We start from the raw sequence: 16,313 nt of genomic DNA on the forward strand, positions 1-16,313 counted from the left end.
ATTAATTTTTAAGTAGGATTGTAAAGGAGTAATTTTTTTATAATCATACTAATGATGAATGGTTTTTAATGAATCAAGTTTCAACCAATTTAAAATCTTTAATTTCTTCTCATTTCAAAAATCTAAGTATTCTCGGAACTAAAGGTTCAAGGCATGTGATTAGGTCTGAAGGATTAAAAATCATAAAGAAGAAGAAAAAAAATACTCACAGTCCCATCCAGTAAATCCATAAGACTTCTTTTCTACACTTGGAGGAATAAAAGAACCAATCACAAAATCTAACATAGACACTAGAAGAATTACCAAGAGTCCCATTTGAGCCTGAAAAGAGGCAATATACAAATCTTTTTGGATTGCCTTTCAGACTAGCAAGGCTGGATAAAACTTGATACCAGTTTGCTTCAAATTAAGGTTGCTAAAGTTTTATTCTATGAATATAAGCCTAAATATACAGTGAATTCGCGATAACTCGAATCTGATAGGACTGACGAAAAACTTCGACATATCGGAAGTTCGACTTACCGTTAGTTTCGGTTTTGGACTTTCAAAATATTGTTGGATTATTTAATTAATGCTTATTAATCATTTTTCTGACAAGCCATTTGCGATAAGACTGTTTAAAGCACTTTATGATACCCTGGTCCATCGGCTGATGTCATCCAAACTGATGTCATCCAAAACTGATGTCATCCAAAACTTTTTGTTAGACTTGTAATCCAAAGGATACGTTTTTACATTCTTGAAACATCGGGGATTTCGCTTTTTTTCCGATAACAAGTAAGGGCAATTTCTCTGTCTCAGACGCATCCACGACAGTCAAACGTTCCTTGCTCATTTTATCCCCTGAGCAGTTTTCATCCTTAAACATCATAGTCTTATTTGGAAGACATTTAAAAAATAAACCCATTTCATCAATATTGAAAAAATCATTTTAACTGTATCCTTGAAGTAAATTTGGTAACGTTTCATTTAACCACTGTTCACATACTTCAAGAGGGACAGCTTTATCTTCTCCATGAACAGTGCGAAAGACATTGTGTGTGTGTTGCAAAGGAAGGGGCAAGATATCAGCTCCTAGGTTTTTTTTTTCTTGCTTTAAAAGATCAAAAAAAATCGAGTTAAAGGGAGTAAAATTCGAGTAATCGAGAATAATTAACATGAAATTGAAGATAAAAGGGTCGGGACCTTATAAAAAAATCGAGTTATAGTAATATTCGAGTTATCGTACTTCGAGTTATAGCGAATTGACTGTATGTACCATATTTCACCTTTTCAAACAAAATTATATTCGAGGAAAAACATTAAAAATTTTCCTTTTTAAAAAAGTTAGAATGAAATAAATAGACTCCAAAAATTTTATGAATTATGCCTTCACAAACATACTAAAAATATGATTGAATGAAAAAAGAGGAACGTATAAAATTTAGCGCTCATTTATTCAAATTCATTAAAGTGTCATTTAGCCGGTTCTTCAACTAAGCTCTTCTAATATATACAGTAGAATCCTAATTTTAGGTTTTCCGACAAACTAGCATTAAAAAAGGCATGAAGCAGGAAAGCATAGAATAAGGGTAAAAAAAAATCTAAGCCTATTTTTCATAAATTTACACTTACCAGAGTAACTATTAGAAAGAATTTGCAATCTTTTCTTGTATTTTATTTTTAGATACAATTTCAACAATATCCCTCTCAATACTTATTGTTTGCAAATTTGCTTTTTGGTTTACATTCGCAAATAAATATTGTCTGAGAGATTTTAGCTTTGAAATTTTTCATCTGTTGTGTGTATAACCTCCGATATTTTCTACTCATCTTTGTCATTTTCATTACAATCATCAGAAGTAGGCATTAAATCAGATATTGAAGAAATTGAAAAGGAAAGGGACGTGTGTTACACTCAATATGCGTACCATCAATAGTGGAAGATTTTCAGCCACACAATTTTATTCAGAAGGGCCAATGTTCCCGTTGAATACTGAGACACCTATTTTGTTAAACCCATTTGTAATGCATTTTAGTTGATACTATGCAACACTGCAAGAGATCAAATTCAGAGCATCCAGAGCATTTATTTTTGTCTTAGAAGCATCTTGCAGGTCACCAGAAAAAAGAAGAAATGATTACTGCACCAGTTGTTCAGTATAACGTTCTTCAAATGAATGGATTATTCAAAGAATCAAAGCTTGCTTGAAAAAAATTTCATTTCACAAATTCTGCAATTTAAGTTTCCATACTTCCTTCTATGTTTTGCCTATTCCAGAACCCTTATGATCTTGACTCAGGAAAGAAATCTCCTCTCACGGGGAAAAGGAACACAAGATAGAATCGAAAGAATGTATAAACAATTTCAAACAACTAATAAACTTGTCTCTTTTTTTTAACAAAAAAAAAAGTTCGTGAACTTTGTAAAGATAATTAAGCATTATCAGCATGGGCAATTTTCACGGACCAGCAGTAAATGGCGTAAGAAGCAGTAAAACGTACAAAACAAACAATGGAAAATATGGGTTTCACTGTATATTTATATACATACAAAAAAAAAAAACAACAAAAAAAAAGAGTAACATTTTTATTATTTTTTTTTAGCTTTTTAAGTTTTAAAATTGTTTTACATCTTTTATAACCTTTTTGAGTGCAAAATATATTTATATAACAATTTGTGCAAGAAGCTAATATTTCTGCTCTTTTCAAGAAGATTACAAATAGCAAAATTGAACACACTAATTAACTAATACAGTAGCAATCACTTATAAAGATCACATGCTTAGCAAGATTTCATGTTTAACAAGGAAAATGAAGTACTTTGTTTATAACAATTATATAAATCTATTAGAGTGTACTCTTTTATTAAGCTTTTTTTTTTTAATTATCCCAGGAGTGCAAGCTGCGCCAAAAAATATAAAAAGTGGTGACTATTTTGTTTGTGAAAACTAAAATTTTAAACAAACCTTTTAATTTTAAAAACACAGATGTCAAGATATAGAGCTAAAAATATATACCTAACTATTATAAATAAGCTTTGGTCGTTAAGAATGTGTTATTTAACTCGAAAAGAAATAAAATTGAGTAGTTTTATTACCATTCTCTATGCTTTTAAGCGCAGCTTGCACCACTGTTATCCTTGGATTTAATTATATTAACAGGAGAAATAATTTCAGAAGCATGAAAAAATATTAAAAATAAAAAAACATACAATACTCTATCAATTGTTCAAAATCAAATGTTTTTCAGTGTATAATTATCACTTATAACAATAATTTAAAATGTGAAACAATTAAAACATGTTCTGGTGCTGTAGTCATAAAATATAGAACACTGTTTTGAATTTATGGAAAATACAGAGGATGAAAATTTAATGTATTTAGTTCTTTTAAAGCATTATTTAATGAATTTAATACTTTAAATAAAAATTAAAATATAATAAAATTTTGTTCAGCTTAATATTTTATATTAGTGAAACATATTTCTCCTCCTCAATAAATATTATCTGGAAGCATTTAATTTAAGCTTAATTATGTTGAAATTTGTTATACCAATGAATGGCTGAATTTAACAAGCATTCAAAGTTTCTTGTTGAGTTCCTCATTACATATAAGTTTTCTGTACTGAAATAGTCCTCAGCTTCCCAAAATGTTTTTAACCCATTAAAATATAAATTAAGAAAACATAATCAAAAAATTTCAAAGTTGTTGCATATTTATCTACTTTTAAAATATCTGCTAAACAATATATATCTAGCAGTGAAAATAAACTTGCACAACAAAAATTCAAACTCTCAACAAACTTAACAAGAAATAAACAAATTTCTTTTGAGCATTATAATTTATTTATTTTTTTAAAAAAGTAGATTAAAATTAAAATATTTTCAAAATTCTCAAAATTTATTTTCCAATTTACCTTTGATTCCCATTCAGTTCCAATAATGGCAATTCCAAATAGGAATATGACAGTTATGCAACCAATAATTCTCACATCATGCATTCCAGCATCAACGATTGAGAGCCCATGATTCTAATGAAATAAAAAACATTTAAAATAAATATGTGCACCAACATGTATTTTTTCAATGAAATAAGGTAAAAATCAGTTTATTAAATGAAACCAATTTAAATATTAAATTAAAAACTGTTAGACCATTATCCTTTTCACTCACTTTAAAAAAAAAAAATTTCTTTCAAAATGAGGTCATTTTTATACCAATATATACACCAAAACGTGCCAAAAATTACTATTTGTATTCAAATGTTTGAATGAAAATATACATATATATATGTTCATAAGAGATTTGTGATAAAATACACCAAGAGTTTCTTTATTTCCCTTACCGTAAACTCAAGAATTTTCTTTTTTGGAAGGCCAGCCTAGGGCGTCAAAAATGCACAAAGACGTTAACACATCTGTTGACATACATTACAGCCTGTCTCTGATATGCATCTTTGCATATTTAATTAATCTCCCTCTTAAATTCTGAAATTACTGCTCCCCATTTATTATATTTGTCAACTGTAAACTCACAATTCTAGGAAAAATTCAAGCTTTGTAATGGTTAAAAAAAAATATATATAATTAGTAAAAAATTTTCCAAAAAAAATCAATAACTAAAAAAGAGCTAAAAATAGTGTGATGCACTGTTTTGAAATTTTGCTTTGTGAGGTACATTTTTTAATTCACCACAATTTTCTTTTTAAATAAACAAAATAAAAACAAATAAAAAACTGACAATACTCAATATTTTAAAATAAAAATTAAAAATAAGAACAAGTTGATCAGAAATTATTTTGAAAAAAAGGTGCTATTTCACACATGCATTACAAAAGGTGAGAAATCTCGGAATCTAGAATTTCTCGACTTTAGAAACAGGTTCCTCAATATAAAGAACAATCAAAATAAATTTAAACGAAAACTGATAATTATAGTTACTTTCAAGCAACAATAAACTGTTTCAAAATTAATTTGTATATAATCTACATACTAAAAAATAGATGTATACAAAACTAAACAAATGACAAGAAAAAGTAATGCATCTTAGTCTGGAAATAAAATCATCACGATAAAAAAAGTAAGAAATTAATTCATTACTTAAAATAAATGTTATTTAAAAGTATTTTAGACTTAACAATAAATGAAATGAAATGTATAAGGAATGAAAAACAATTCGTTCACTGCAATTTGATGGACAAGAGAAAAAATTTACAACTCAATAACGTTAATAAGTATTATCCTTCACATCTTTTTCAAATTAGCAGTCGGATATTAGGAAAAAAAATTTCAGTCACAAAAATACTAAATTTCTTCTTTACTTGATGTCCAAAAGACTGAAACAAGATTTTAAGTCTGAACAATAAATGTAATTAACAAATGATCCCTAAATTTGAACTATTATAAGTTTGTGATTGTAAAAACTATTAAGGTTCATCTTTTTGAAATAAATAGAAAGATGATATAAGCATTCCAAAACGAAATGCATTAAAACTGTACCATCAAAAATTTGTGAATTACCCCTGAAATAATCAACATTATACAACGTTAACTAACTAAGCATTTCAAATTTAGGCATATCTGTTTAAAAATATATTTACAAAGCACAACTTTCTCGTCGAACAATAAGACAGCAATTTGGTTTACAACAGGAAAAACAGCAGTTAAAAAGGCGCCTTTAGGCACAAGCATTACAAATGCTCAGCCAGTTAAAGAAATACTATAAATATACAACCATCCTGAATTTGTGAAAATAGAAGAAAAATTAAACTTACTTTCAACAACTGAACCATAGTCTCAGAAAATCCCACAACATACATGGCAACGGCTACAGCATTTGCCAGAGAAAATATCAAACCAATAGCCCCTCCAAATTCAGGTCCCAAACTTCTAGATATCATATAATAGGTGCCTCCTAAAAAATCAAATATTTGTGAGACCAATGACTAATTAATCTTATAGTCTTATAATTTTGTTTCAAATTTACACTAAACGTAAATTAATGATTCACAGTTTTTTAAATAATGTATGAATAGAGAGAGTAATTAATTATTAATTGTAAAATAATTATTTTAAAATAATGACTGAGAAAAAGATAACTTTTATTTTCTAATTATTATTTTATCTGACAAGGAAAGTATACATATGTTAAAATTTCTATTAAAACAAAAATAAGCTTAAATTAAAGAGCATGGTTAAAAACTTTACACTGTTAAAAATTAGCAGCCAGAACTGCTTAGATAAAAATAGGCTTAATTTCATTTCTTTTAAACTAACAAGACTTTCTAGTTGATGTGCTTTCATGGTGTAACAGTTGGGCTGTATGCTTTCTTTCCATTTTATTCATTCTTTTATCTCTTAAATGCTGACCCTTAACTCACCCTGATCAAACAGTAGGTGAATATATTTTATAAATGATAGTAAATAGTTATAAATCAAAACTAAAAAATTAAAGAATTGCCATTCTTGTTTTAATAGAATATAGCACATGGAAATTAACACAGTTTAATAAAAGAAAACATTTTCAGAAACAAATATATTACTCTCTTTGCTCACAAAAAATTGATGGCAATTTTTATTTATTTAGAATCAAACAACAATGAAGGAAGTAAATCAAATGACAATAGAGTCAATAATTGTAAACAAAGATTGGAATTTTTAGGCAAAGTATATAATATGAGAATTATTGTATACCTTACTTACACAGTGAGACAATAACAAATGCCCTATTGGTAGGCATGTAATATAAAAATATTAAGTTATAAAAATCACAAAGAAAGGGTGCATTATTTTTTTCTTTGCTTTTTTCCAAAAAAATAATTATAATAATAATTAAAAAATGCCTGTGCAGATTTTTAGAAAATCAAAAATTACTTTTTTTTTATTGTTTTGTATGTAACTGCAATTATTAAGAATAAACTTATATACAAGTAGATGCAATTATTTTAATACAAAGCATTCTATCAATATCTCACTTACCTCCTTTTACTTCTCCATTTGTACAAATAGCAGACATTGATAGCGATGTCAAAACTGTGACAACTGTAGCCAAGAGAATAATCATAATTGCTAAGCCTGAAAATAAAAATATTTTTTAATTTAATTACATGCATACGAAAATTTTATACATATTTTTTCTTTACCAACTTGCAAAACTTTGGTGTGCTTTGCACAGCAATACAGGAAAGAACTTTTGATAAAAAAATTTTACAGCTTCTTCTACTAAAAACATTTTGCAATATTAACCTAACAAGCTTTACTAAAATTCAGTAAATATGCAGCAGTAATATGATTGAAATATTAATTTAACTTAATATAAAATTTACCGATTCCAGCTTGTCCAACTACCCAAGACAATCTGAGGAAAAGCATGACGCCCCATATGTTTAGCAGACATCGGACCTGTGAATAAAATGCTATTTCAGAACTTTTTTCAACAAGAAACATTTCTTAAATGTAAGGCAAGAGGTATAATAATAATTTAGCTGTATTTATTTGAAATTTTTTTTTATATAAATTTGCATGAAAAAATAACTAAGATAAATTATTTAAAAGATTAAAGAAAACATATTTGATCTCTGAAAATGAAGTTTTTCACATTAATCATAAACTTGTTAGCATTAATTTGTGTAACGTAATAACAATATTCAAAAAAAATTTTTAAAAAAATTAACACAGTCTATGGTTTTAGTACAACTCTTCCATTACTGTGACAGATACCTTAAGTCCCGTTTGTTGTAAAATATCTTGAATTCTCCATGAATAAAAAAAGAGTGACAAGACAACTATTTTTTTCCAGGTGGTCTTAGAGGCATAAACTATGGTATAAAAGATTATGATTGTCTACAACTTTTCATTACTGAGAATTAGAAGTGTGTATAGCATCTTTGTGTGGAAATCAGAGTCTCCTATAAGGATTCATAATCTTTGTAAATTTCTTTACAAAGGGTTAACAAACGCATCCATCATAGTTTTTTTGTTTGAAATCTGTATTTACTTTCATTGTGTAGAATTGTAATAGATGGTTCATATAGGAGATAAAACAAGTATTCACAGACGAACTATTATGTCGGGAATATATATAAAATTAAAATCATGTGTTTTAAATGCATAAGTAAAAGTTTGGTGTTTTATAATTTTGAGCGAAAGATAATTTTTCCTTTCATCTTTTTTTCTCTCTCTGGAAACAAAGATATTGGTCGGTAAAAATCAAACTACAAAAACTACTATAACAAAAAATCCGAAAATGCAGGTTAACTTTTTATTTATTACATTTTACTCATCATCTGTAACTATAAACAAAGTTACATCAATATGTATTAAAATGGATGCGATAATTTATTTTGTGCTTGTTATAATACAGAAAATTTTTTGTGAATAAAAATTTAAACACTTGATCTTACAAATAACCAGTTATTACATTTTTACAAAATATTGCAAAACTTAACTAAATATTTAATTAAAATTTCCTAATGCAAATTTAATTAAAAACAAAGAAAAGGTGTAAAATATTATATTAGTAAAATCAATATTTTATTTTGAATAGAAAGCAGTACAGCAGGAGCTCAGAATATGTCCAATCGTGAAAGAGGTTAAAGGCAAATTCAGGCAACTGTGGAGAAATTTTTGGTCTAATAAAAAATAGACTGCTCAACTTCCTAACTATGATAAAATCTTGCTACTTTGCTATATTAAAAATGTAGTATTATGGACAAATACGGCACACGAGAAATGGAAAAGTATATCATCATTTAAATTTTTAAAATATTCATTTTTTAAAGTTTCTTTTAATATATTCCTTATGCCATTTCAGCTTGCTCTCTAAAGAGAATATTTTTTGTTATGTTAAATATAACACAAATAACTTTATATGTCAATTTGTTTAGATATTAGTTTCAATATCTTAAAATTTATGAGTGGGAGCTTAAGTTCAATTTTATAAATTATAACTATTTTAATATTAGTTTTAAGACATATGCCAGTTTATTCAAGAATTGTATGAAACCAAATGAATTAGTTTTCTTTGTTTTTCGAAAATTATTATCAAAAAACTTTAAAAATATACAAACTTACTTTTAAAAAAATATTTTTTAAAAAATATTGTAATTTAAAAAATAAAAAAAAAGTGCAATAATTTTTGGGAAAATTTCAAACTAAAAAAAATATATTCTAGAGAAATATTAGACTGAGAACTTTCTGCACCTCTGCAGTACAGTAATAAATTTAATTCAGTTATAAATGATAATTTTAAACAATAACTATATTAACTTTTCCTTAAAAAAAATTGGAAAAAAACAGGACACTTTATAAAAAAATTAAAACATTCAACTGGTACCTACATTGAAGTTTTAACTGCGCTTTGTTCGTAATCAGGAAAATAACTCCTTCAAGCAAAAATAAAATTGTAATGATTAATACTTTTTTTCTTAAGTCAAAACATTTAAAATTTCACAAAAATATTACTGAATTTCTTTTTTCAAATATTTCAACTAAGCAAATAGGCTCAATTCTGAAAAGACTAAGCAAACAAAATATCGACTGATTTAAAAAGAATTTAAACTAACAATTACAAAAATGAACAAACAATGGAGCCGGAAGAATTTTAATCGGAGCCGCGATACATAGGATTAATTAAAGCTTGCCCGAGTTACACCACAGATAAAAGTCAAATTTCGCAGTCTCACCACTCCGGCTTTGATGCCTAAATAAGGAAATTAGTCATTAAAATCTTTTTATCATAATCAATAAATTTTAGATTTTTTATACTTAATAACTACACCAAATGTTCATTTAAATGTAGTAAAAAAAGTTATGAAAATTTTATCACGAGTCCAAGTTTGCTGGAGTCCTAAACATTTTTTCAGTAAATGAACTAGAGCCTGTGTTGGTCCTCGACTCTGGGTGAGCCTGCCTTATCTCTGTCTGTAGCCATTTTGGACATCATTACTTAAATTTCATTCAGTTTCTTTTCATGTAAAAAGTAAGTTTCTCCCGACAAATGTTCAATCCTAAATCAAAATTCCTTCTTGCATTATTTGTTTAATGATTACTAAGTAGTTTTTTCTAAGTAGTTTTCTTTTCTACTGAGCAGTTTTAATTTTTTTTAAATATTTCTTCTATTGTTGTAATATTTTACTTTGCAAATTCTTTTGTAGAAATTAAAGACATTTATAAAACTCCTCAAACTATAATGAAGATAAATCAAGGTTACATGCTATAAAAATAAGTGGTACCAGTTTTTTTTTTAAACATGTGCCACACACTACAATCAATAGCATCTAAGCCATTAGTGCTCCAATACTTTTCGACAATGCAAATGTAGCCACTTAGTGTAGAGCACACATCCAAATGTTCAGCTATCATAGGCTGACCATAATTACAGAAAGTAACTATGGTCCGACTAATACTGAAACACAAAATAAATACATTTCAAATAATAAAATTCAATAAAATATAATAATAATATCAAAAATCTAAATTCTGTAATAACATTATTACAGGGGTCTGTCTAGGTTTTTCTGAGAGGTACCTATTTTGTGAAAATTTAGGCATAATTTGTGAAAATTAAAAACTTATATTAAAAAATCAACACAAAAATATATATTTATCGTTTCTTAGGCGACACAAAAATAAAATTTTAAGAAAAAGTATTTTGTGAAACTGCCGTTTTTCCTAAAGTTGAATTTGTGAAGATACCGCTAAACGGTAGTAAATTTGGCTTGGACAGATCCGTGATTAAGTACATAGTTGCTTTAAAAAATACAGCAAAAGCAAGTTACAAATATAAGAAAGGAGCTGACTTACTAAAACACCTTGAATCCATCCTAGTTTTACAACTCCAGAGTTTAAAATTCTAATTTCATCCACTGTCTTCCCTCTTTTCAAATGCTGTAATTAAAATCAAAGTATGGAAAAATTAAATAAATAAATAAATAATGCAAACACATTTTTAATTTAAGGAAGCACATTAATCTTAAAAAATACATTCAAAACCAAATATAAAAATTTTATTACACCTGAAAAAAATATTCAATATTGGCAGGCTAAATATTACTTTCAAATAATATTCTTTTCAATAGGCCCTGTGGCAGAATTTTTTGAGCTTTCTGCGACAAACCTCTCTAGCACTGATATCTTCCTGCAAGATGTTTTTAATAATAACAAATATACGTATTACTAATTAAACAGAAACGTTGTGCTTAAAAAAAACATTTGAATAAAATAAAATTGTATTTAATTTTTAAATGAATATGTAATTTTTTTTTATTCTAATATCATGGTCGAGATTCTCACACTTTACTAAACAAGAAAACACTAATTATTTCCTTTTCCGCATTTCGTAAATCATCATCACATCAATAAAAAAATAAAAAATCGTGTAATCCGTAGCAGTGAATACAGAAAAAAAAAAACCGACGGCGAAATCATGTGAATTAAATATAACGCGTGGATAACGAGAATATCGCCTGTCAAAGAATGATTTCTTGAATCCGCGATTCGAATTTCACTTGCAGTAATATCGGTGTATTTCAGAAATTCACGAGAATATAAATAATAACTGAGCAATGAAAAACATCGGGATTTCAAAATCGGGAATCGGACAGAATTCCCGATGTCATTCTATTCAAGAATAAACACTTTTTAATAAAAAGAAAACATTATTAAATAATTTTTAAAAAAAACTAGTTTGTATTCTTCACAACAAATATGTATTCATTAAAAGATATACAATCTTTAAAATATTTCAGATAAAACTTTTATATGTAAAATTTCACACCACTTTAAACTGAACACTAAGGACAATGAGTTGTAACTTACACACTTTTTGACGAAAACAGAATCTGAAAAAATTAATGATGATTAAGTCAGAGTATCATTTGTCCTCATAAATAAAAATAAAAAAAATAAAATTATATAACAAGTGAGTACCAGGAATTTAAACAAAAAAAAAAGGAAATTGCAAACGATAATTTAGCTCATTAACAGAAATTTTATAATAGCCTAGGAAACAATCTAATTAACTAATTTATTATGAGGAAGTGAATAAAACCCACGTATAATATGACTTACAAGATCTGAATAAAAACTTATCTAAGAACTTTCACTCTCTCTCTCTTTCTTAAAAAAATAGAAATAAATTTTAACTTTTCTTTTTAAAAATAGATGACTAATATAACATAACATTGAACAAAACAATTTTTTGTAATAATTCTATTGTCTATTCTTCCTTAGTAAATTTTAAACTCCACAAACAAAAAAGTGAAGGGGAAAAAAAAGTTTTTTTAAGATGCTTTGGTGTAGACACATTAAAATGGACATTTTTTACAGAAAATAAAGTTTTAAACGCGTCGAACAATGGGGTGAAAATAGTACAATAGCGTTTCATAAGTAATTCAGTGGAGATGGAAAAAAAATATGTCAAAAGGATATTTTAGCACGCTCAGTAAAATGAAGAAATATCAATTAGGCCATATCAAGCACAACATTGGAATGCCCAATGTTTAGAATTCCTAGAATTTTACCAGAATAGTCAAATGATTTGAATTACGGCGTGATGCACGACAAAAAAAAAACAGGTGAACAAACTTTGTCAGAAGCCACATCTTCTTGAAGAATAGCCACAAGTTTCTTTTAGAAAATACGTGTTTTGATAATTATTTAACGTCGTGAAATTACAAAATTACTCATTAATTCATTATTTATCTATATAAAAATGACAATAAAATGGAATCCTGCTAAACCTCTCCAAGATTTAAAGAGTACAAAAAAAAATCGATATTCTTAAGACCATTTTCGAAATTCCTAATAATAATTTATCCATTTACCTTTATAGTTATAGAATAAAAAAAACTCTAAATAACTAATATCAATTAATCCTGCAAAAATATTATTGATTTTTTTTACATATTGTGTAATTATGTGAGTCAAAACAGTAAGAAATATGCATAAGATGTTGCCGGTAAGCACAAATAAAAAAAATCCCGAAATTCTGAGAACGATTTCTTAAAAATCCCAAATTTCAAATCAGTAATTAAAAAAATTATAATAATTAAAAAATAAAAATTGCATGGTAACAAAAGTGGATACGTTTTAAAATTAATACGGTAACTTTCAAGTAAAACTCAAACAATATAGAAGACATATCAAAGTTTTGAAAAGAAAAACTCCACATATATACCATTTTTCCTAAATACTGACTCAATAACATGTTACAAAAATTTTCAGAAAAAATGTGAGGAAATGGATTCGCTGTAAGTATATTGAAACGTATGGTTAATTTTAAATCACAAAGCGTTACTTTTTGTAACGAGTTGCAAATTTCCAAGTACATTAAAAATGAAGTAAAAGGCATCTTTAAAGATAAGAGGAGAGGAATGAATGAAACCACAACTTATGTAAAAATAACTTTAAACAACCACAAACTTACATGCTACAGAAAACTTTTAAAAATTAAATGTGGGATTAAATTTTTCAAGGTACAATTATTGAATTTTTTAAAAATTTAATTTTATATACAATCCCATATTACATCACATCCATAACCATTATTAATACTTTTTAAAAGAAAATTTAAAAAAAAAAAAAAAAATTAAAAAAATAAAAATTAAAAAAAGAGCCAATTGCTAGAAAAATTTTCTTGTATGAGAATGTATCTATACGCCTTCCGTATACATTAATGAGCGAAATTAACAAAAAAAAAAATTTTTTTTTTAATCATAAACACTATTTATTCATTAGAAAAATATTTGAATTATTTATCTTAATTGTAAGATTGACAAATTGAATGACCCACATAAATCGATGAATTTTCTTAGCGGTAATTTCTTATGATAATACGCGCCTAAGGAATATTGATTGATTGCATCACACGGATGAGGGATATAATTACAGTGAGAAGATATCAATAAGGTCATGGCTGTTACTATCTTTATTCCCGAGGTATAGGTCATCCAATTAGACTGGGCGCCACTCTTGTTGACAAACTTTGGTGGGGAGTAATTAAACGCTATAACATAAGGTATGCTTAAATAATAATAAGAAAAAATTCAAGGAAAAGTTTCGATTTATATTAATAGCTCTAGCCCCGAAAGGAAATTTCAAATATTTTTTAGATGAGAATTTAATGACTTATGTTCAGACAATTCAATGTCAAATGGCTTATGAATCATTCAGTGCGACATAAGTTTTCGTTTAAAAAGTGTTTTCACATTATCTTTTCAGAATTCAATTCAAAATAATTAAATTCAAGAATAGAAGAATAAACTAAACAAACATGCTAAGCGAAAACATTTAGGCAAACAGCAGTAAATAGATAGTAAAGGACACGCACACTTTTTGTTTTGTTTTGTTGTATGTAAATAATGATGACAGAACTGTGAATGTAGCTACGGGAAACATTTAATGTAGTTAGCATAAGTTAAAAATATAATAAATACCTAGGAATAAGGTTTTAAAAAAACACCTGCACTAGACATCAATTTATTTACATAAAATGAATCAATTTTAAGCACCATAAAAAAAATTAAAAATTTGCACCGATAATGTTAGAAGCATAAATGAGCCTTCTTCAAACCTAAATTAAGCCATTTTTTCTTATTCTTGGAGTTGATTAAAATTCCCCGACTTTTTTTAGTTCTGACAGATTTCCTCCTTCTTTTGTCACACTCAAATGCAATAAAATAAGATATTTTAAGACCCAAATGCCATAAACGCTTCTTTCAACATACTTAAAACTTTTTTTTAATTCTAACTCTGTTGTGATCGTAAATTTTGAATTCGTAAAGCTTTTTAACGATCAAATTATAAAGGCATATGTATGTATGAAATTCTCTAGAACATTATCAGTATGCTTTGGTTAACAATTTCAGGAGACACTCATACTACTCTGCATAGGTCAATAGAAATTAGCTCAAACTAAATCTCAACTAAAGAGTAAAAACCTTCAATCACTATACAGAACATATGTACTCAATTATTTTTGCCATTGGGCAGAAACCAAACGTTTCAAGCTGACAAACCTCAAAATATTCAATCTCTAATAGATCACGTAGCTCGGATTAAACAAATTGGTTCCAAATAGCATCTTTTAAACTCGGCATTTTTTTAAAATTTTTTTAACAGTACTGTTTACCAAAAACCTACAAGCAAACATCTGTACACTGAACCATTACTTAGATCTAGCTTGGTTATCTCACGGAATTTCATGCTTCCCTAGTAAAAAGTAGGGTGGTTGAAATCAAATATAGTCAAAAGAATGGATTTTTATAAGAAGGTAGAGAGTAGGAGTAGGAGCAATCTATAACTAGATTGTTACAAGGAGATAAAGTGTAAAAAGAATGATAGTATGTGTTATAGCAGTCTATAATAGATATCTTGAGATGACATAGGGATAATTTAAACTTTGACCGAAAATTCTATATACCACTGAGGATATTTTACGTCAATATTGTGGTCGGTGCAAGCCGGATGCGGAGTTCGTATCGACCAGTCATCGCTGGGATTCGAACCCGGTCCCCACAATGGATGGCGAACACTCTAACCCCAAAGCCATCACGGTTCGATATATATCCATTGATATATATCAGCAAACCCTGATTGTATTTTATTTTGAATCAATTTTAAAAAAATCATTATAGTTTTGCAAGGCTGTCCGCCGATTCACTCTGTCTCTCTATTTATTTTGCAGCAAGGAAAGTCCTTTAAATAAGATTTCCCGGCTAAACACTTATTTAAATGAATAAATTGTTTTAATAAATTACATATCTCGAGAAATATTATGAAATTAAATAGCCTTAAAATATAGGAGGTCATCTGAGAAGAGGCCGTCCGAGAGGAAAAGGGTGAAATTGATGTTTCCGTTCGGGTTTCCTTAATTCCCGCGCGAAAACCCTCCACTTAACAAGCTCTATTTTTATGTTAACGGCTCTCAACAAATGGATACTTTAAAATCCTTCAACTGGAGAGCTTGTTATAATTTTCCAAAGAAAGGACCTATTTGTTTCCTTGACTTCTTGGAATAGCGTCAAATTCACTCACCTAAAGTTAGTAAACCTTATTCACTAATTTACATGGCGATGTTTTTAATTATGAGTTTCCATTACCTCAACATTTTCTTGAGTAAAAAAACGAAAAAACTGGATTTTAAAATTTTGGAATTTTCAAATTTTTGTTGAAAATTGTTCTTTTCACATTGAGATATGTAACTAATTTCTTCACTAAAAAACAATAAATTTAATAACTTTTTTTTAAATACTAGGAGGCTCCGCCCCTGTTCGCATCGCTCACCAACCCCCGTAGTTGCTCTCATTCATCGTCGATTTTTTCTTTTTTTATCG

At 27.6% G+C, this 16,313-nt stretch overlaps 1 protein-coding gene across 1 annotated transcript in view; it reads right to left on the bottom strand.

Moving 5' to 3' along the window:
* Window positions 1–16,313, bottom strand: part of LOC107440022 (solute carrier family 12 member 2) — a 98,465-nt gene that overhangs the window by 35,291 nt on the left and 46,861 nt on the right. The window contains exons 2-7 of the mRNA XM_087167672.1: window positions 10,783–10,866; window positions 7,305–7,380; window positions 6,958–7,053; window positions 5,754–5,893; window positions 3,898–4,011; window positions 210–321 (exon numbers count right to left, since the gene is read on the bottom strand). Coding sequence (XP_087023798.1) covers window positions 210–321; window positions 3,898–4,011; window positions 5,754–5,893; window positions 6,958–7,053; window positions 7,305–7,380; window positions 10,783–10,866 — 622 coding nt within the window. The remainder of the gene's footprint in view (window positions 1–209; window positions 322–3,897; window positions 4,012–5,753; window positions 5,894–6,957; window positions 7,054–7,304; window positions 7,381–10,782; window positions 10,867–16,313) is intronic.

This window comes from Parasteatoda tepidariorum, chromosome 7 (genome assembly GCF_982258835.1).
Source record: "Parasteatoda tepidariorum strain Cologne lab strain chromosome 7, Ptep-v5.0, whole genome shotgun sequence".
In the NCBI taxonomy this organism is placed as follows: Eukaryota; Metazoa; Arthropoda; class Arachnida; order Araneae; family Theridiidae; genus Parasteatoda; species Parasteatoda tepidariorum.